The sequence below is a fragment of the Periplaneta americana genome, chromosome 6, assembly GCF_040183065.1.
Source record: "Periplaneta americana isolate PAMFEO1 chromosome 6, P.americana_PAMFEO1_priV1, whole genome shotgun sequence".
Taxonomy (NCBI): domain Eukaryota; kingdom Metazoa; phylum Arthropoda; class Insecta; order Blattodea; family Blattidae; genus Periplaneta; species Periplaneta americana.
The window spans coordinates 132,484,264-132,507,639 of NC_091122.1; the positions used below are offsets into that span (position 1 = coordinate 132,484,264).

Consider the following 23,376-nt stretch of genomic DNA (forward strand, 5'->3'; position numbering starts at 1 on the left):
TTTATGTTAAACAGTGATGTTTATGGACGTTGTAAATATAGTGTTTTTGAATGTATTGCAAAGTAATAGTAATATAATAAACTGAACTATCTAAGTAGTTCTTGCAGACTTTTCAATTGCGCTGTACAATAAATACCCAAAGAATACAATCCCAATTATCTAACCTTTTGCTTTATTTTTTTTTGTCTGTGTCTGGTTATATTTTAATTGGTTAGTGTAAAATAGATCGTCTCTTTTATCTTCCTGTTGGCTCCGGTAAGAATTTTCAGTAGAATATGCTGTGAGGAATAAAAATGTAAATGTTTTATTTTAAATTGGGTTAGTTTTGAATATCGATGAGGGTGGGTGGGAATACTTTTTGCACAGTTTAACATTTTCGTCACCAGGTGCGCTGCTAAGTGCATGGAGTAATTACTCTTCATAAATAAGATCTCAATTTATAGACATAAAAAAAATCAATTATTTTGCGTACTATCTGCAACAGTAATTCTTCGTCCACATCGTCTATTCATTTTTTTTTGTTCCGGCGTAAAACTATAGTATAAAATAATGTGCTGATTATTATCGATCTTCCCTTGCATAAAATAAAACATGATATATTGTTGCAGTTTTGTAAAAATAGATACATAACTTTATAAAAGTGCATACAAAATTGCATGCAAATAATTCTTTGTATACACAACGACGGATATAAATAGAGCCATTTCAGGAAACAGGAATACACTACATTAAATAATTGTACTAGTTGTATCACCATGAAGTTCTTCACTGCAGTTGCGTTCATAAGCGTAATGGCTTGCATACCCGGAATATCGGAAGGTGGTTCGGTATGTGATATTGTTAAGAAACTAGTTAATAAAATAAAACTGAAGTTACGAAGTTAACACTACTTCTTCATTATGTATTTTTCAAATGTTTCGCATCACGTTACAAATTATAATATTATGCTTTTTTTTTTTTTTTGTTTCACGTAGATTTCTTGCACCGGTGTAATATCATTCGTGCTGGGATCATTTGTGAGACGCATGTATTCATTCATTAATTCAAAGTTTTCTGTCCAAGGGCAGGTATTTCACTGCAAACCCAGCATTATATAATATTTCATATTTACGGTCTTTTAGTCTCCGCATACGATCCATATAACATTAATTTGGTCTATCATCTAATATCTTCTTATGTCCCGAACTTTTCTCCTGTTCACTATTCCTTCCAGTGCATCCTTAAATAGGAAGTTTCTTCTCAGCCAGTGACCCAGCCAATTCCTTCTTCTCTTCCTGATCAGTTTCAGCACCATTCTTTCTTCACCCACTCTTTCCAACATAGCTTAATTTCTTAATCTACCTCTCCACTTTACACGCTCCGTTCTTCTCCATATACACATTTCAAATGTTTCTAGTAGTTTGTCTTCACTTTCCCGTACTGCCCACGTTTCTATCTTTTACAATGTCATACTTCACACAAAGCACTTCTCTAATCTCTTCCTTAATTATATTTCCAGAGGTCCACAGAAGTAAAACTGTAGAATTTCAAATGCTTAAAAAGGATTAACTAAGTCAGAAAGATAAAAAATAATGATGAATGCAGTATGACAATGACAACAAACCAAAACATTTGAACAAACGTACAAAAATGTAAAAATAGTTATCTAATAAAATAATTGAAAAAACTAAAACTGTTACACTAATCAGTTCAGTAATATAATATTACAACGATGAGAGCTATAACGTGTAATCTGTGAACAAACAAGCAAAAAAATAGCAACATTAGTAGCCTTACCAGAAGAAAAACTAGATGGAAATCATACACTGTTAATTTTTATTAAGTTTAACTTTTTAAAAACAGATTAAAGGTAAGAATATGGTCCATTTCATCTTTGAATGTACATTGTACTAAGAACGCATTTTCAGAAAGGGGGAAATTTTTATGTGTTAGTGATACAGATATTCTGAATTGGAATAACTGAAGTTTCCTTAGATTAGTATTTATTGTAACAACATGAGCCACATCCCAATGTTAATGTTCCCGGTAGTTAGGACATGGGCTAGTGTAACTTGTGTAACCACGCCCAATGACACTACTTTCCCGCTATGGGCATGAGGACGCTGAATTTGAGAGTAAAATTAGTCTTCTCTAAATTAATATGTCCCCAATGAGAGCACCTTCAAAATCTGTGAGATCACTCATTTGACTTGTGATCGTGAATTCTGTAACATTAGATAGTAGACAGTCTTTGAATGAACCGTTGTAAAAAAATATGTTGTGAGCTGGAACTAATTCTAATTTTCTGTTTTTTTTTTTTCTGATGTTGTCAATATTAATTTATTCTATGACTCTTCGCTATATTTATAAGATCGTTGCGTTGTTTTCGATCTAAAAGGCGACAATTTTAAATCTCTTTCAAAATCATTTTCTCTATTCTTAATGGCACATCGAATACCACCATTTAGGTGACTGCGCATCATCACAATGTGTTCAGAAGGCCTACCACAGACGCGGGCAAATTGGTAATCATGATTACATCCGGTAGTAGGGAGGGTTCTGACGTCACGATCCTCCCATCAACTTCCACCCCCTCTGTAAGCGACCCTTAAGGTAAGCGTTCACTACTTCGTATCGCACTCCTCGTACGAATCCAAGGAGCTAGATACTATAGAAAGGCTGAAGACCTCTGAAAGTTGAAGACAATTGAACATTGGTCCGTCATATTTTGGTTAGTCAAAACTGTGCCGTTTTAGTTTCGGCACACTATGTTCATTTCCTTCTTTTCCTTTTCTTTTTTTTTCTTTTCTATTCTTGTTATTTTCTTTTTATTATTAGTTACCCTCAACTTTCATAGGTGGCTTATCTTCTTCTCCATTTTTAGTCTTTACTTCTCCTTTAGATAGCTTGTTTTATTTCCGCCATTATTGCTCTCTCTTTCCTCACGTATAAGGAGCGAATTTAGTTATCACGTGTCTTGGGGTTTGAATGTGATTGGCCATTTTTGCATTAGTTATTCATTAGCGTCGGGGTTTTCTGGGGGAACATTTCAATACAGGGCAGTTTCGGGGAGACTCTCGTTGAGTAAGGTTGGACCACAGCAGGGAGAGCTGTGGGTTGGTGTTACGACTATCCGTGAGGGAACCACGGATAACCCAGTTCGGGAGGAACGTGGAATGCTGTAGTCTGGGATCGAACGGGGTTCGTGACTTACTACAGGCGGAAACGTAACCGAGCTGCGGTGATTTATGCTGTGTGTATATAGAGGTATGAGTGTCGAAGAGAGACCATTGTTGAGTTGGTTTCGAGACTGGCATACCAGGAAGCTAAACAGGTTTTTAAATATTAGTAAAGTTAAGTTTATGATGATTCATAGTAGGAGTTTGATTTCATAAGGAGTATGCGATTATTACGGAATAAGCTGGCATTCGTCTAGGCTTTTACATTGGTTGTATTTGGTTGTGTAAAAGTGATTGCTACCATATCAGACAAGTTGGGACTTGTCTAGCAAGCTGCTAATAATTACAAACTATGAGTACAGATGGCGTTACTAGTTTGTGTAATGGCGAATGCCAGTTCAGCGACCTTTAGTGGCAAGCCAGTGTCGATGTGTTGGAGAAATATCAGTGACTGTACTTTACTGGAGACCTAGGTTCATTTTCATCTTTCTAAAGTGTTATTAATAAATGTGGATAGAGAGTGTTGATGTTTTATATGGAGTGTTTTCTTTATATCGCCTCAACAAAGAGACAGTCGACCCTATCATACCTTTCGACGGCAGGGTAATACTTTACTGTTGTAGCATTGTTTACTCAATACTTTTACCAACTATACAAAGTAAAGTTAAGCGCACCGTTGCAAAACAAAGGGGCGTGGCTCGGATGTTGTAGGAAATGACTGTGTTGAAGTTAGTATTATTGTGAATTGAGTTACATATTAAGACTATGTTAATAAGTAAAAAGTAAAATACACACAAAACTTTACATTTTATAACAGCTGTAGGCCTATGTTTTATTACTTATTTACTTACTGGCTTTTAAGGAACCCGGGGGTTCATTGCCGCCCTCACATAAGCCCGCCATCGGTCCCTATCCTGAGCAAGATTAATCCAGTCCCTACCATCACATCCCACCTCCCTCAAATCCATTTTAATATTATCCTCCCATCTACGCCTCGGCCTCCCCAAAGGTCTTTTCCCCTCTGGCCTCCCAACCAAAACTCTATATGCATTTCTGGATTCGCCCATACGTGCTACATGCCCTGCCCATCTCAAACGTCTGGATTTAATGTTCCTAATTATGTCAGGTGAAGAATACAATGCGTGCAGCTCTGCGTTGTGTAACTTTCTCCATTCTCCTGTAACTTCATCCCTCTTAGCCCCAAATATTTTCCTAAGAACCTTATTCTCAAAATCCCTCAATCTCTGTTCCTCTCTCAAAGTGAGAGTCCAAGTTTCACAGCCATACAGAACAACCGGTAATATAACTGTTTTATAAATTCTAACTTTCAGATTTTTTGACAACAGACTGGATGACAAAAGCTTCTCAACCGAATAATAACAGGCATTTCCCATATTTATTCTTCGTTTAATTTCCTCCCGAGTGCTATGTTTCATTACTTTCACTAAATATACCCCAGATATTAAATGACAAGCTATACTCAATGCAACCAAAGCAAAGCACCTAAAGACGGATGAATGTATTCGGCAGAAGAAAAATAAATAATTTCTTGACTTCGTCACAAATTTAATTACCTTACAGCTAATCTAACCTAATATGAAATCATGTAATTCAGTGCTCACCAGGTGATTTCAAGAGAGACGACGTATGTAACTAATGGGAGTAAAATATAGGAAAGGTAGTGGCGAAAATTAAAAAAAAATCCAATAATTTATTGAGAAAAATTCATTTGAAATTGGAATGAACACAGAGAAACTTTTGAAATCTGCAATTATTAAAACTACAAATAACCTCTTAGAATGCAATATAATAATTAAAGAATGACACTAATAGAAAGTTACTCGTGATCATAACTCACCACATTTATTGAAACGATAAGATACTTACGATTAACATTGTTATCAGAAACAACAGGAGCTACAGCTAGCTACACTTCTTTTCGCGTGATGGAGACATCGTGTAGTCTAATATAATTTGAAACGAATATTGTCGTGTGATGGAGACATCGTGTAGTCTAATATAATTTGAAACGAATATTGTCGTGTGATGGAGACATCGTGTAGTCTAATATAATTTGAAACGAATATTGTCGTGTGATGGAGACATCATGTAGTCTAATATAATTTGAAACGAATATTGTCGTGTGATGGAGACATCGTGTAGTCTAATATAATTTGAAACGAATATTGTCGTATGATGGAGACATCGTGTAGTCTAATATAATTTGAAACGAATATTGTCGTGTGATGGAGACATCGTGTAGTCTAATATAATTTGAAACAAATATTGATCTCACACGTGTCTCGCAACTAGGCAGAGGCTTTTGCTGAATAAAACTATTCTTACATTATTTTGAACAATAATGACAAATTGTGTGTGATGCAAGTGCTAACTTTCCTCTTTGTTAACAAAAAGAGCCCTACACATTAATAAAAAGAAAGTTGGAGTAGGCCCTATAAACACAATACATATTAAACTCTTGATGGTACAAACTTATTAATGCAGATATTTCGCTTATGCTCAGTCGGTCTTATAATTCTCTGGGGCAATGGTACCTGTATTGAGAGGGTTTAATTATCGAGCAACGAATATTACGATTTACGGTACATTTCATTTAAATCCGAGGGAATGAGACATTTTTGGAAAGTTTAAAGTCTTAATTATTTCTTTTTCATTTATAAATCAGCTTTTTACAAAACCTATAGCGAATTGTTTAAACATTAAATATTGATGTATCCGAAAAATATAATAATTTATTTTATTTTACCTGGCAGAGTTAAGGCCTGCTCTTCCACTGACCCAAGTCTACAATTAATACAAATACATAATAATAATAATAATAATAATAATAATAATAATAATAATAATAATAATAATAATAGATATGTTGTGAAATATTATTACGGTATTGAGAGTGTATCATACAAGAATATGAAATAAAGTATTCATTGGAAACTACAGGACGAACAAGAGATGTGGCTGAATTCCTTCAACGTGTTAAAATTACCAGAATATAGTGGCCAGCGTATTCACCTGATATGAACCCAATAGAACACGTTTGGAACAGGCTTAAATATACATTCTGATGTCACAATCCTCCAATACAGACTGTCTAGGAGCTCCGGATGGCGACTGTTGAAGAATGGGAACATCTCAATCAACAGGACCTTGATGACCTCGTTAGTAGCATGCTCACACAGGGTATTACCAAATACTGATTACATCTGGATTAAATTTCCATCAACAATTAAATGAAATTTATGCTATAGTGATCATTACATGAGCTTGATCAATAAAATTCAAGAAAATTGTATTAACTGTTCATTAAATTCTTGGTTTGAAAGTTGATAATGGTTTTATTATTTTCATGCAATAACCTGAAACAAAATTCGGAAACTGTAGTTTTTCCAAACCTTTTGTGATGTGTGTAGTTGATAAAGTACCGTTAAATAACCAAGTAAACATATTCTCAATAATATGATTATGACGATATTCAATTATGACATGAATAGTCGACAATTTTAATCCTTGAGATTAGTATCTGTGGAGGAGATTTAGGCTAACTACAGACAACATGCGAAGAATCCACTCTCGCCGACGAAATCAATGAAAGGATACTGTTCGAATTCCCCATAGCCCAAGAAAGAAATTGGAACTATTGAAATTAAAAATTTTACAGGATGCTAGGTATGCGTTCAAGTGGGTATTGTCACTTCCAGATTCCATTTTAGGTCAAGTTAGGTTCGATTTTCATGCCCTAAAAACAGGCCACAAGTTTAATGGACGATATCGTATTGCATTACATTACAGATGGCTCTTTGTTATAAGAGGGACACTAAAAACAACTGTAATTTAAAAATAACGAGGGACACTTTACGTAACGTAAATATGTGTTGTTCTTTTTCAGCGTAATTATGTTCTACTACCAACGAGACTAAGCGACGTGACATGCAATAAAGATTATATTGAGATCAGTAAACTGAAAGTTCAGAAGTTCAACAAAACAATGTCTGTGGTTAAAGGCACATTTATATTGAAGAAAGACTTCCCAGAGACTTCAAATGTAAGTGCAATTTAAAATGTTGTTTCATCATTTAAGGGAAGAGGATACTGAAATTTGACTAAAATTCACATTAACAAATTTCTTTTTCACTTCAAATAATCTTTTGATTGTAGAGAATATATTACAAATAAAATTTAAGTCCTAATTCAATGCTATGACATTTAATGACGCATTTTTTAAAACTCTGTTAGCCAGATATTTAAAAGGCTACGCCCACTTCATTTTCCAATCTCATTTATTTCAAATTTACCGCATTCTCAATCTGATTTTGGTTGTTTATTTTATATAATTTCATTTTTCAATAGTGTGGCAGCAATATCTACAATAGTTTTTCGTTTTATTCACTAGACAGCAGGAGATGGTATTATTCCTTCAGTTGTTTTTCTCAGACTTGCTTGAAAATTGTTTTGATCTAAAGTATAGAAATGTGATTGTTATATCTTGACAGAAATAATTATTGTAGTGTCTGAAACATTATATAATGTAAATAGTGTGCACTTGTTATAGTTTTGTGTTTTATAGTGCATTTGTATTGTATAGTTAGTTACACATCATGGGCAGGATTAGCAAATAGAAGGCTAGACTTGTAAATAATATGAAAAACTCTGAGGAACAGAAAATGTAAAAAAGTTAGTACATATAGTAAGTCCACAACAATCATTACTTGGCCCTTCAAGTGAGAGTTTGTAAGTGACACTTTCGACGTGTTTTTCTGTAAATTTGTTTCTTGATCATTGTGCTCACCATAAATTGATATAACTCAGAATCTATCAATAATAGGAAGCTCAAATTTTGTACAGATCTTAAACAGAGTATTTAAAAAGACTTTGCTTCCTTAGAAATTTAATATGAAAATAATTAATAATATGCAAAGAAGAGGACTCGAAAACTGAAATTCATGATATTCTAAAATCAGTTACAATATTTCTGTAAAGTATATGATGTTCAAATGTAATATGAAAATAATTAATAATATGCAAAGAAGAGGACTCGATAACCGAAATTCATGATATTCTAAAATCAGTTACAATATTTCTGTAAAGTATATGATGTTCAAATGTAATATGAAAATAATTAATAATATGCAAAGAAGAGGACTCGATAACCGAAATTCATGATATTCTAAAATCAGTTACAATATTTCTGTAAAGTATATTAAAAATTAAGTGAAACCATTTTGTAGTAAATCTTCTTGTGAATCTAATGGTAACAAACATTTTCCATGCGAATATTTTCAGACATTTTAATACACTATCTTCAGTAATAAGTATTTACGATATATTAGATTTACGAAAACATTGTTTAGTACCTGTAAGGTTACTAAACAAACAAATCTGAAAATTTCACTTTTCTGTAAAATAGTTGAGAAGATATTCCTTTTGAATAAAAAAGCAAACTTGTGAAAAATGAGCATTAAAATTAAAGCTTACATTCTCATAATGCACTTATACTTCTCAGACAAATCTAAAAATTAACATGGATACAGTTTTAATAAGTTCTCCTCCCTTTATCCATTGAATCAGTGCTGGCCATCCCCGTATATAGCTCGACCAAGCGGCATATACTACTTCTTTCGTCTGTCTCTTTCCTTTCCGCTGTAAAGCGCTCAGGCTCTCCTGGGCTCTAAAGCGCGCGCTTGCTCCTATGGGCATCAGTTGACATCACTGGCCTACGATAAAAGTATTCTTACGCCACGGATCATTGCTAGACTAATCGCATTGGTCCAGTGGAACAAAGCATGCATTTTAATTGTTTAAATTATATCACGCATCGTTCGAACTCTTTTCTTACGCGTACTCTCATTAAAGCGACTTATCACTGTATTCCACTGAATCGAATCAATTGTAATTAACAGGATGTTTAATTAAGACGACTCTTTAAGCACGTAAAATCAAAAGGGATTTTAAGCCCATCTCACCTGGTGGATGGCATGGTTGGTACCCCGGCGGGAAACCGATAAGAGAAAATAAAACGTGACGTTGAGAAGATTGGCGGACAGACAGTGATTCAGTCGGATGGTGACACGGTCGGGCATGGATCGAGGAGTAAATACCCCGTAAGCCTGCCTGAGCAGAGAGAGTCTCTGGCACGAGGTTAACTCTCTGTAAACTCTCTCTGTTGCTTGTGTGTGTGAATGTATTCCAGAATCTAATCCACGATCACTAGACCAGGAGTTCCTCATCTCCTAACTGACTGTTTTTTTTTTCATGCGTAAAATTAGAAAACTGCTGCTAGATCATTGGAGTCAGTAAAAAACAATGCAGAATTTTACGATTAATTTATGTATTTTTTTCCTGTAAAATAAATAATTTTGGATAAATGCTACGAACGCATGTATGATCCTCTTTCAATTATGTGGATTTGTTCTGAATTGTTGAAATTATGTATTACAGTGTTCTGTGGTAGGCTACCAGAATACGGGCGGAGGAAAGTATCGCAGAGGGTCTGTGGATTTAATGCCGACGAAATGTTGCGATTTTTTTGAAAATGACAAATCTATTTGGCCTGCTGTACTCAAAGCAACAAACGTACCTATTAAATGTCCATTAAAGAAGGTGAGTATAGTCTTCTAATGACGTATTTATAGTTGAGATGATGGTAAGAATTAAAAACAAACTTAGTTTTATTGCGACATGTATTTTGATCGTGAAGGTTATAACTTATAAGGCTTAAAGAATTACTTTTTAAATTTCTAATAAAACATGACTTACAGAAATAAAACTGCGTAAATTTTAAACTTTCAATGCAGACCCGTGTATTTTAGTGCAAAATTCTAGAAAATAAGATTTTTTAACAAAAACATCCTCCAAAAATAGCAGTAGTGATCTTAAATGCAATTTTATGACATTTAACTTATCCTGTTCTCTAAATGGCGGGTTACATACAAAAACCTCTATCTATTACTTCTTTAATTCCGTAATACCCGTATTTATTTCTAAAAAAGCAAACTTCAAACTGTATTACGATTTTAATTGGTGTTATGAAAAGGTACAAGGGATGCAATTGGACTACTACGAACAATCGGCGAAATATACCTAGAGAAGAATAAAGAATGTACACAGCATTTGTGGATTTAGAAAAGGCGTTTGACAGAGTGGATTGGAACAAACTAATGGGCATCCTGAAGAAAATAAGTGTGAATTGGAAAGACAGGAGGCTGTTCAGTAACATATACATGAAACAACGAGTGAAAGTCAGAATAGGAGAAAAAATGTCTGAAGGAAGTGAAATAGGGAGAGGAGTAGGATAAGGATGTTCTTTATCACCTACCATGTTCAACAACTATTTTGAAGATTTAGTGAAGAACTGTTTTCAGAACATTGGAGGAGTGATAACAGGAGAAGATGATACTAAGGGATATGCTACTGGAGCTAAATGACAGCTGTGAGCAGTATGTAATGAAGATAAATGTCAACAAGACGAATACTATGATCATAGGAGGAAATGAAAAGAAAAAGGTAAACTTGCAATTAGGCATTAGAGCAAGTGGACAGTTTCAAATACTTGGGATGTACTATAAGCAGTAACATGAGCTGCTTCCTAGACAAGGAAGCTTTTAATAGAAACATGAGCATCTTCTGTTGACCTCTTGAAAAGAACTAAAGAAGAGACTAGAAGTGCTTTGTGTGGAGCGTGGCATTGTATGGAGTAGAAACATGGATATTATTTACATGTCCATTATGTATAGCTGTCAAAAGAAAAAGTGGCCGCTCTCTAGAAGCTAAATTCTCCGCTACAATTCGGAGACAGGCGATGTTACATGTTGTTGGACCATGTGGCCTGATATCTACAGTTATAATTAAAGTGTTCTGCGTGTTGCTGTTTTAGCATAATGATAGCGTTTCTAGTTGGTATTCGTGAGGTCGTACGTTCGAACACAACCTATTGCTTTTTTTTTTTTTAAGAGGGAGAAAATATACTTGCTCATGTCTCTTTTATGAATGTTTTGGTAATTAACATTAGGTTTATGAATGTATTATACCATTCCTTTATCATATGTATGACATTATGGCTGCAAATGGAAAGAAAGAAAGATTATATTCTCAACAAAAATATCTTTCGTGGCATAAACAAAAACTTACTGGTGTCTGCATTACAAAATTCAAACAATTAAAAGTTAAAAAAACAAAACAGAAAGTCACGATTCAATATTTAGTCCATCTTCCTCCCATCTGGATCACATCTTGCGCTCGATTGGGCATGGAATCGACGAATCGTGTCAATTCTCAGCCACGACATTCCAGGCATCTTGGAGAGCTTCCACAAATCATCAGGACGTCTTGGAGGGGGATTGAGCCAATTTTTCCGCATATGATTCTTTAGTTGTACCCCCGTAGCTCAGTCAGAAAAACATCGGAATTTAGAAGTCAATGTCTCAGGTTCAAATCCTCGTCACTGTTTTCATTTTATTGTGTTACAGGATAGTGTAATGTAATAATAAGAAAAAAGAAAACTAACACTACTATTACGCAACTGTACTGTTTCAAATATAGCATTAAACTTATATTACTTACATCGCTAAAGAATGATAACGGAATACAAATGATAACTTGAATATTATTTATATCGCTAAAGAACGATAACAGAATACAAATGATAAATTGAATATTATTTATATCGCTAACGAACGACAACAAAATAAAATGATAGCTTGAACAAGACTCAAACTCACAACCTTCGAATCATTAAGCAAACACACTACCGCTGCAGTACAAAGTATCACTCCCGAATTGCTATAAATGCCTAAAAACTGTCTGATCCTTCGCTTCAGTACTTCAATGTTTGGCTCTTGAATTGTGTACACTTTATGCTTCACATTATTCCGCAAGCACAAAATGTAACGGCTTAATGTCTTGTGAGCTACGGATCCAGGATATGGGTCCATCACAACGAATCCATCTACCTTGAAGTGAAGAGTCAAACAATCACGAATACTTTGTGCAAAATGGAAAGGTGCACCATATTGCTGGAAAATGATGTTTGGGTTCAAGTGTCCCACATGTCCAAATGGCGACACAGCCTGCATAAATTTGTAAATAGAGTCGAACGCTTTAAACCTCTACCGAATTTCGTTACGCCAACTTTTATAGTCTACATCCCTACCGGCAGACCAAATTGTAACACGTCATCACATGAAAACCGTTTTTACATATCAAAATAAATGTTTGCATTAACAGTAGACTCTTTGTAAAGTACCAGTGTGCCAATGAAGCATCATGGCACATCACACATTCATCTTCGTGGTACCTCTTCCCATTTCAAAAACCACATGAGGATTCTCGGATCCCCATGTCCATACATTGTCACTATTTAACTTTCCGAATAAGACAAGAGTGGAATCGTACGAAAAAAAAATACGGTCCAAATAAATTGGGATCCTCTTCAATACTAGCTGTCTAACGTGTCAAAAGCAAAACTGAATTTCTTTGGCTTGTCATTAGGTCTGAGATGTTGCATCAACTGAAGTTGATGCGGATAAAGCGGAAGCTTCTTACGTAACTCTAACTCTATGAACTACAGTTGGTGGCATACGCAACTTTCTGCATCCCCTCCGAATCAACTCTTTTGGATTTTGCTCAAATGATACGCGAAGTCGTCCGATATCTCCACCACTTATCTCAAGTCCTTCACTTCTCTTCCTCTGAAGAGTGCTACAATCTCCATGAATATGTTGTAGCAAGTTTTAACGGTGTTTGCAGACATGTTTTTCGCTGATACACTTTGCTTACTTACTTACTTACTCATGGCTTTTAAGGAACCCGCAGGTTCATTGCCTCCCTCACACAAGCCCGCCATCGGTCCATATCCTATGCAGTCTCTATCATCATATCCTACCTCACTCAAATCCATTTTAATATTACCCTCCCATCTACGTCTCGGCCTTCCCAAAGGTCTCTTTCTCTCTGGTCAACCCAACTAACAATCTATATGCATTTCTGGATTCGCCCTTACGTGCTACATGCCCTGCCCATCACAAACGTCTGGATTTAATGTTAATAATTATGTCAGGTGAAGAATACAATGCGTGCAGTTCTGCGTTGTGTAACTTCCTCCATCCTCCTGTAACTTCATCCCTCTTAGCCTCAAATATTTTCCTAAGAATTTCAAGCTAATACATTTTTTTTAATTAGGAAAAGTAAATTTCCTTCACTTGTTACTCCATTCATGTAGTTACAAAATGTCATCAGAGTTCCTGTATGATGAAATGCCCTTGGTAGTCTGTCCTATTAGAGACCTGCAAAACTGCGCACACAACCGGTTTAGATTCGTCCGGTCGGGAGCTCAACCGGCTACGATGAACATCGGGCCGAATAACTCGGTTGTCGAGCGATTACGCCTGATGTATTGCAGAATAGACAGAACATCACGCATTTACATGAAAATAACGTTTTTCGAGTATACAACCGGAGTAACAAGGGAATTTACGTTGTCCTATTGAAAAAAAAAAGTTTTTGCAAGTATTCTTACAGTTCATTCGACACTATAACACATATATTTTCTTTATTATTCTGAACTCGCAGTAACTTTATAAGTATCGTTTATATTTTAAACTTTTAGAGTTTTACTAATGAAATTTGCTTATAGATATGTTAAACAATGTTATAGTTTTTCACAGAACAAACGTGCACAAGCCATGTATATTTTTCTTACCAATAAACGCTATATAGCTGGCGTTTTTCCATACCAGTGTTAAACAGTATACGTCATAACTTCATCATTTGATTACGTCGTAAGTCTTTCTCGACACATATTGACTGAATCTTGTTCGGTTTGTATAACCCAATGATCGATATTACATAAGTTCATGTAAGATCGCGAATTATTTAGAACACAAATGTCACACAGAAAGAAATGGTAAGGAGGAAGAAAATACGATCTCCAAATAACACCAGGTACATTTCATCATACAATAACTTTTTAACATTTTCTCAGTAGGCTATAAAAACAGAGTAATAATATTGAAGGATATTTATTTTGTTTAATTACAAAAATATGTTTGCTTCAAATAGGAATACAAATAATTTGACACATTAATACATTTATTTTTGTATTTCGAACTTGCAGTAATTTGACTAGTAATAAATAAATGAACAATGGACACAGTGACACGAAGGAAATAGACGTAATGTATAATGTGAAATATCATAATGTAAACATATTCAAAAATATAATTACAATTCATTATAAAACAAAATAGGAAATAAGTACATAAGACCATTATGACGTTTGTACTTTAAACTAAAAAAAATGTATAGGCCTACCTCTAAAACAATAGTTGCATGCTTTTTAATTATTCTAATCAGTTGCAATATTATTTATTAAGAAATCAATTTAAAAAGATAAACAATAATGTTATTTTCAACAATACGATTACTTTGGCTCCCAATGGTGGTTGTTCTGTACAAAATAAGTATAATTTACATATTTCTAAACTACAAATAACAAAAGAATAGCAAGGTTTAGAAACAAATCATTCTGTATAGAAAAGATCTACTTCAGAGAAAACAAGTGTCATTCAAAGAACTATTTTATTACACACGTGCTAATATCAACTATTTGATGTTCACAATTATTATTAGGGCCTATTATCATAGACTACATGATCAGAGTTGACTTCTTGTGTTTATGTATTAATAAATCTGTTTTACTAGTCTAAAGTTACGCTCGGTGCAAACACTTATTCATGGAATGGCCAATATTCGTTTCACAAGTGTTGCTAGAGAGGCTAGAGTTGTTTGATGATCTTTCCATCAATTTAGTATGTAGAAAATGAAATGAGCATAATGTGTAATGTGAGATATAATAAGTAAATAAATCCAAAATAGAATTACAATTAATCACAAAACATAAAATTAAATAATTATTAACTCTAAATGCATTCCTCCAAAACAGTAGCTATTCATATACAGGGTGGAAGTGAAATAACCCTGCAGATTGTACGGGGCGATAAGGTTCACTTAAATGAATAGAAAACCTATATTACGTTTAATTATCTAGTCATAGTAAACATATTAAAGCATTGGTTGTAGTAGGTTTCAGAAGATATAAAATTATTTTTGTTTTAGTTTTACTATTAATCGAGTTTACTGTTTTTTAAGTGTGTCATTATTGTAATATTATAATTCAGTTTTATAGTATAAGCAAAAATTATAACCTTTGGTAATTTGTGGATACCGAAAGTTTTTTTTTTCTGCAATTTACGCTTTACAACGTCTGTAGTTTCACGCTGCATGCTGTTTGTTCCTCTTGATGATCCGCAGCTATAATATCTGGACGGTTCACTGTGATCTTCATTTTATACGCCAGAGCCGTCCACCCACAGAGAGATCGGATCAACTCGAATACACGTTAAACCGAATACTCAGGCAGTACGCAAGCAGATGTACTTCGCATACTGCCTATAAAGCCAGGCGTTCAGTAGCGCTATTCAAGTTGGTTCGGCTTTCAACCGGTTTTGCAGGACTCTATGTCCTATATATCTGTGGTTCTGTCTAGCCAGGCGCAACCGCTTCAAGGCCGGATATTCGAACGAATGTGCAACCTCGCCGGTTAATCTGCGACCGGTCGAATGTAAACCGGTTCTAAGCGCTGTTCTGCAGCATTCTGATACCGGTACTTCATTTTAATTCATTTGTTTCTCAGTTTACTCTATTTTGCTACCAAGTTAACCTCAATAACTTTCATTCTCATTTCTTACTAATATTACATTCTTACTAATTAGTATACTTGAGTTATTTTCATTTGAGTACAGTATAATAATCTTCGTTTCTTGGTGATTATTTATTAGGCTCAGTTGTCCCCACGAACACGAGATTTACTCATATGGGGTTTAGATTTATATGAAATAGAACATAGGCCTACTGTTTTCTAAATGTTTCATATAGCCCAAATGTTGTTTCTTTTATAGTAATCTTATTATTTTCAGACAAATCCATTTTGTGGCTTACATTTTATAATTACTAGGCCTATATTTATGTCGCTTTTTCCCGTATATTGTTATTTTTACGTTATTTATGTCGCTTCTCTTCCTTATATTGTAATTTATAAACAATTACAATAGGTGTGTGTTCTCATATTCTAATAATAAAGTAATACTACTGTTACTTCTTTTATTATTATTATTATTATTATTATTATTATTATTATTATTATTATTATTACAGGGTGGGGCATAGGAACCAAGTGTTTTTAAAATAATCATAAAACAGTTACTTTTTGTTTTCAACACATTTTATTGGTAGAATAACGTTTGTGAGAACATACCATTTCAATTATGAGCGGAAAATTACATCTGGCATGTGATGTCCGTCTGTGTTGACGCATTGTTTAAGGCGCTGACGAAAATTCACCTCTATTCTTTCCAGGAGATCTCTGTTGATTTGGGTGATGTGTTGACGTACTGTGTCTTTTAATTCATCTAATATTCGGGGCTTATACTCGTAAACACGTGCCTTTAGGTACCCACATAGAAAAAATCACGTGGACAGGTCAGGGGACCGAGGGAGCCATGGAACATCACCAAATCTCGAAATGAGACGATTGGAAAACAGGAGGCAAAGAACTCCCATTCACGCTCTGAAGATATGCGCCGTGGCCCTATCTTGCTGAAACCGCCTATCTTGTATAGGTGTAAATGTAAATCGCCATGCAAAATCCGTCTTACCGTACGATTGCTGATTCCAAGAGCAGCTGAATGTCTTCGAGTAGAGCGGCCTGGGCTGCGCAGTATCGCTTGTCTGACTGAATATTTTCTGGAGTACGCACTCTATGTTGGGGGATGGACGATTTATTCTTCAGTATTGTGCCTTTTTTTAAGATGTTTTAACCCAACATAAGATTGTGTCACGCACGGGAACAGAATAATTGCGATTAATATTGAATATGTAGCAAAACTCACGCCGTATCGAGCTCACCGACTCGCCATTTCTCACAAAACAATCATACGCAAACATGCGTCCACTGCTCCATGATGCCGACTGCAGGTGAAATGCTATGAGCCACGGAATGGAATGTCACATGCCGCACGTCTCTCCCTTTCATAATGACAGAGTACAAGCCATTCCAAAAACACTTGGTTCCCATGCCCTACCCTGTATTATAAAAATTGTTACAGAGTAACAATAAGAGTAAATAATATTACATGTATTATTGTTTATAGGCCTAAGAAAACATTACGTTTCTGCACCAGAGAGACGATAATATAATACACAGGGTGATCCAAAAGTCGCGTACATTAAAATTACAGTATCTATATTGAATAGAGAAGTTGGAAAGTGCTATCGGCTACCGCTAGATAGCATCATAGGTATTAACAGCAACAAACCTAGACGTCATTGTGATGTGTATGTATCCACTGACGCTTGCAGTAGTCCTTTGTTTATTGCTCGGCATATCTGCCTTTTCCCAAGAGCAACGAGTTTTCATTGTTGAGCATTCTTTTTCCAGTCGTTCTTATGCAAGTGTTGTAGACGAATTTCGTAGAATTATCCAGACGTGGCAGTGTCTAACAATTCGACCATAACGAGATTAATCGGCCGTTTTAGGGAATGTGGATCAGCGCTTCTTGACAATGATGAACGTGATTGTTGGTTCCAGCAGGACAGTGCCATATGTCACATATCTAATGGAAACATGCAGTTTTTACGCTAGTTTTTTGGTGAGCGTATCATTTCTCAAGCATTACGGCCACCGCGTTCCCCTGATTTGACGTCTCCAGATTTATTCTCGTGGGGTTATCTTAAAGGAAGGGTATACAAAAACAGGCTGCACACTCTGGAGGAACTAAAGATGAACATAACAACGGAGATTAACAACATCAATGTACGCGTGCTCAAAAAAGTGACCGCAAACATGGCAGAAAGAGTTCGTACATGCATTACTGAACGGGGCTGCCATTTTCAGCTTGTGTTGTGGAAAATGATGTAACTCATGTGAATACTGATGTAAGGAAACGTAATAAATTCATCTTTATAAATATATGTGAACGTATTAAGATGTGCGCGACTTTTGGATCGCTCTGTATTTTGACCAACATATATTTACGTTTGTCCTTCAGGCGGACGTTTAATTTTTTGCACCACCTCCATCCAACTGGCATGATGTGTATATGAGGGCAGGGGACTATCTTGCCAGCTGCTTTGTAAGCACTGTATTATTCTGTGTGCACTTAACTTCAGAGTAAATATATCTCAACTTCGAAGTCTAGTCATATCACACTGGTTCAAATGATTTATTTAAAATCACGTAATATTATATTATTGATATTTTCTAGGGTAGATACGAGTTGAAAAATTTTGACATAAATGTTGCCAACCTGCCAGATACTCTTCCACCTCCCAACGAATGGATGATAGAATTAACAGCCACTATGGAAGATAAATCGATGTTTTTCAAGATCCAAGGTTATGGAGAAATAAAACGATCTGTAAACCTACTTGGTCGCTAGAGGAGAAGAATTAATACTGGCCACATTCTAGACGCAGCTTACATTCACTGATGTATCTATAAACATTACTGTAATCACTAAATTAAGGAATTAAATGAGACTTGAAATATTTTACTTTAATCTACGAGTACCATGCAATTTCAGGTGCTGCAACTTTATTACATATCCCGTCTTGTTACTGCACTGATAGAAAGAAAATTTGTGACAAATACTTATACAAAACAGACTAGGCGATATGTCAATGTAAATGCTTGAAAATAATAAAATCATTAGCGAAGATTAGAAAGTAACTGTTCAAGGTATAACCATAGTCTCGTATATACAGTCACGAAGCTTGAGTTGTGAGGGTACTAGGAAAAATAGACTGTGCCGGTACTATTTCGCATTGTCTGTAATGAGGCGATATTAGCGATCCTAGTGGTTAGCAACTATCTATGGATGCATATTTACTACGTACTGAGCTTCGTGACTGTATTACTAGACTGTGGTATGACATCGAGATTTCTTAGAAGTGTGGGAACTATGCATCCAATAGTTCAAATCACCTGAACTATTATAAAAACGTTCAAGAAGAGTCTCGGAAGAGCTTACAGATGAGAACAAAAAAATGAAACTTTGAGGCACAGCATGGAATAGAGGCATCTATACTCATTGGTTCAGAAAATATTAAAAAGTTAGGAATCAGCAAGTAATGATAATTTGATTTCAAAATGTTACAGAAGTAATTTATGCATTAATTCATAGTTTTATGCACAAGTGTACGTTCCTCACTGCAAACCCAGCATTCTCAAATCTTCACTCTTTTCGCCTTTCTCTTCGTCTCGGCATACAATCCATATAATCTTAATGTTATCTACCATCTAATATCTTCTTCTCCACCGAAGTTTTTTTTTTCAATTCACCATTCCTTTCAGTGCATCCGTCAGTAGGCAGTTTCTTCTTAGTCAGTGATCCAGCCATTTTTTTCTCCTCCTGATCTGTTTCAACATTATTCTTTCTTTACGTTCCATTTTCTCCATATTCATATTTCAGACGACTTCAGTCGTTTCTCTTCACTTCGTCGTATGTACATGTCTCTGCTCCGTATAATGTCACCCTCCACAAAAATACTTTACTAGTTTCTTCCTTAGTTCTTTCTCCAAATGACTGCATACAATGCCTCTTTGTCTATTAAAAGCTTTCTTTGCCATTGCTATCATCTCTTTTACTTTCTGGAAGCAGTACATTTTACTCCCCTAGTATAGGGGAAGAGAAGGCCTTATGACCTTATCTCTACCAGGTTAAATAAATAAATGTTAAATACTAATTGAAGACCTCTCTCGAATAAGGGTGTAACAACACGTTTCAGGCGAAAAGAAAATAATTTCAGAGCATATTTCTTTAGGCCTATATTTATTAGTAGAACTATTTGATTAATCAAGGATACAAGTTTATTCAGCTGTTTGTTATTGTTATAAATTAATGCTTCAAAATTACTTTTTCCACCGAAGTCACATTTTTCATTAATTTGATGTTACATCCTTTTTTGAGGAAGGTATTCAATTATGGTACACCTCATTTACTATATTAACTGTTACTTATGTGAAAAATATAATTAATTTTCTTTACAAATATTTTCCTCTGTCGATTATAACTAGGGCAGGCCTGCAGAACTGTAGTTCTTGAGAGCGACTGCTATACTCCCCTTTCTTACCCCACCCATCTTTTCTACCAGTGCGGTCATGACGTTCTAGTTACGCTTGGCTGCATTAACATTCATTAGCGGCGGCAGGTATACAATACGCTATCAAGAATTGCTAATAAACAGATAATAAAATTTTTAGGAACGTACGTTTAGAAAATAAGAGAAAAATGAATGAGGGAAATAAATAAATTAAAATACATGTAAAATAAATTTTAAAATGTATGTGTGCATATAATGTAAGAAGGTCTACCTATGTATATATCGTCCTATTACTAGTAAAGCCGATTAAGTCCACTTTTTGTGTAAAATAAGTTAAGTACAGTCCCCGACATGTCTTTCCGTGCTCTGTATTTTACTAAAATGAAATAAGTCCGAAATGTTGCTTGCAGGTGACAAACCAATTACTTTATTTGAAGAATTTATTATGATTTTTCGTGCATTACTAAAGTTTCAATTCCTGTTTTTACAAAATTTGTATTACTGGTCTTAACTGGTTTTACTAGTAATAGGACGATAAATAAATTGTACGTTGATAAGTGAGTGATAGCCAAAGCTCGGAACTTGGTGACTTGTGTGTAGTGTGCATGAGTAAGGTTACAGGTACAACGTACACAAAGCTCACCCTGCAAGTGCTCAGGGACAGTCGTGTGTACTAAGAAAGTGGTCACATCGAATGACAGGAAGAGGGACGAGGAAACTGTGTCGTGTCGAAGCCAATGACATTCAGATAATTAATTAGAGGTAAACGGTTTGTTTGAAAATAAGAAAATACGTATTATTCGAATGGGTATTGTATACGTTTGAAAATATATTTCTTAAAATTTAGGTACAGAGTTTATATTTCGTAACTTGTGTCAAACACAAACTAGAGATTGGAAACGGGCATTCATTGAAATACATTGCAGTCCTTTAAATCGGTGGAAAATTTGTCCATAGCCATGGATCAAGTCGTAGTGGAACCTTCCCTAGTAGTGACATAGAAATTGAAAACTATTTTCGATGCTTATCTTTCTCAGATACGAGATCAGCTAGCAACTACTGAAAATCGAACAGGAAACAGTGACAGTGAAAACATTCAACACTTTATTTCGGCCTTAGACTTTATAATACAATTACAAACCATTTTACAAATTTGAAATTTTTTTAAATTGAAGCTTTTAAAAAATAAATTTGTAAAATTATCCACGATATAATATAATATTAACAAATGTATTTTTTTTTACCTTTTATTTCTGTCTACTATATTCTTGTTTTATTGAATATCACTGGCTTCTGTCGAATTGTCAATTTATATTAAATATGTATTTTTCTCTCTTTTTCTCTTTCTTCTTTATTCTAGCTCTTGTGTTGTATTTATTGGTTTGAATTAAGTTACTTACTGTATTTAGTAAAGTGTTCTTGTAAATTTTATGTTATATTATTGACTAAGACCACACCGTACATGAGCCTGGCTCTTACGGTAGTGGCTAGAAACATTTTTGTTTTATAAATGTAATTTGTATTCAGTAGGTAGCTAGTTAAAATAAATAAAATAAAAAAATTAATTTTGCTCCCGTCACTTCATGTGACGTGGAAATAAGTTTCTTTCGTTTCAAATCATGTTTAACTAACAGACGAAGAAGGTATGGGTTCGAAAAATATTCGAATGTATGTAGTCATACACTGTAATAAAATATACAGAGCAGAACTGTAAATTTGATATATTTTGCATGTTTATGTATATATGTATATATATATATGCTATAAAATTACTTGTTTCAACCTACCATAATATTATCATTATGTTGTTCCAGCCAGGAACCACTTTTACAGCAGACCTTACAGTACCTCTGTGCTGGAAGCGAGAGTTTGTTGACATGGAAGTCCGGTCGCTTAGCCACGTTCAAAGACACAAGTCCCCAAGTTCCGAGCTTTGGTGATAGCTATATGACCGGATGTCAATGCTGTCATTCAACATTGTAACGTACTCCACCCAAATGAAAAATAAATAAATAAATACATAAGTAAATACGTAAGAAAGTAAGAAAGTAAATAAATAAATAAATAAGTAAAAAGTACATAAGTACTACGCGACCAAGGCGGGACCCGTCGTGGCAGAATGAGGAACTCCGTGCTCGCTGCGTATGCTTACTGCTGGAGTGTCGTCACATCCAATGCCTAGTGTTTCAATCTGGTCGCAATGCCGCATGTAGGGAGACGTGTGTTTCGTAGCCAAGCGCGGAGCATTATTTATAATAAAGTGAATATAGTTATTTATGATGGCATAAAGTAGTGATGTCAAAGCAAGCTCATTTTTCTGACCTTGACGTCGTACGCGGGCATCAAGCGCTAGGAATGGAAGGAGCAAGGATTATGTATATGAATAAGCAGCCTGTTAGATTAAGAAAACAGTGGTGTACAAACATCAAACAGAAAGTAAAATTTTATGTCGTTATTTTATATGGCTATTTGCTGTTTGATATTATCTATATTGTCTGTAAAACAAAGTACTAACACCAGTTTCTTAATATTGCAGTTAATAACATAATAAAGAATTAAGAAGAAATATTCACATACATTTCATAGTAGTAAAACTATACTATATTAAGTGAATGAAACATCATTCATGAAGAAAGTGATATCCCAAAGAGAGAGATTAAGTATGACATGGTAAGTTGGAATTGATATTGATGATATGTTTTTGCCGTATAAAAATAATCAATTAATCAAAACAATATTACAGTACAAAGCAAACTTACCTAGGTATATGTTTCAACTGTAACTAATATTAATATCAAAACCCTTATCGCATTATGCTTTTAAGGTGATATTGGTGCGCAACTTCCTATCATCAGAATATTAAATTATTTTCTCGAAATCTGTTGAAGCTATAGAGCTGACGTTTTCACAACACATGGGCACATATATTTGTTTATGATGTAATAGTAGTTTATTTGTTAATTCATTTTCTTACAAACATTTTCTATGCGAATATTTTCAAAATTTTCAATACGTATCTTCAGTAATAGCCTACATATTTATGATA

At 34.7% G+C, this 23,376-nt stretch overlaps 1 protein-coding gene across 3 annotated transcripts; it reads left to right on the forward strand.

The window, feature by feature from the left end:
* The first annotated feature begins 733 nt into the window (after positions 1–733).
* LOC138701742 (uncharacterized) lies at positions 734–22,919 on the forward strand. 3 transcript variants are annotated; one of them, XR_011332677.1, is made up of 4 exons: positions 734–827; positions 7,066–7,221; positions 9,615–9,776; positions 18,499–22,078. XR_011332677.1 is itself a non-coding variant. In XM_069828971.1 (4 exons), exons 1-4 carry the CDS (start codon positions 756–758, stop codon positions 22,268–22,270), a joined length of 516 nt encoding a protein of 171 aa, XP_069685072.1. In that variant the 5' UTR covers positions 740–755; the 3' UTR covers positions 22,271–22,919. The 3 variants fall into 3 exon arrangements, 2 of the variants coding, with proteins under 2 accessions (XP_069685072.1, XP_069685071.1); XM_069828971.1 differs by lacking the exon at positions 18,499–22,078 and adding an exon at positions 22,145–22,919 and having other exon boundaries at positions 740–827; XM_069828970.1 differs by having other exon boundaries at positions 740–827; positions 18,494–22,076.
* Positions 22,920–23,376: the final 457 nt, after the last annotated feature.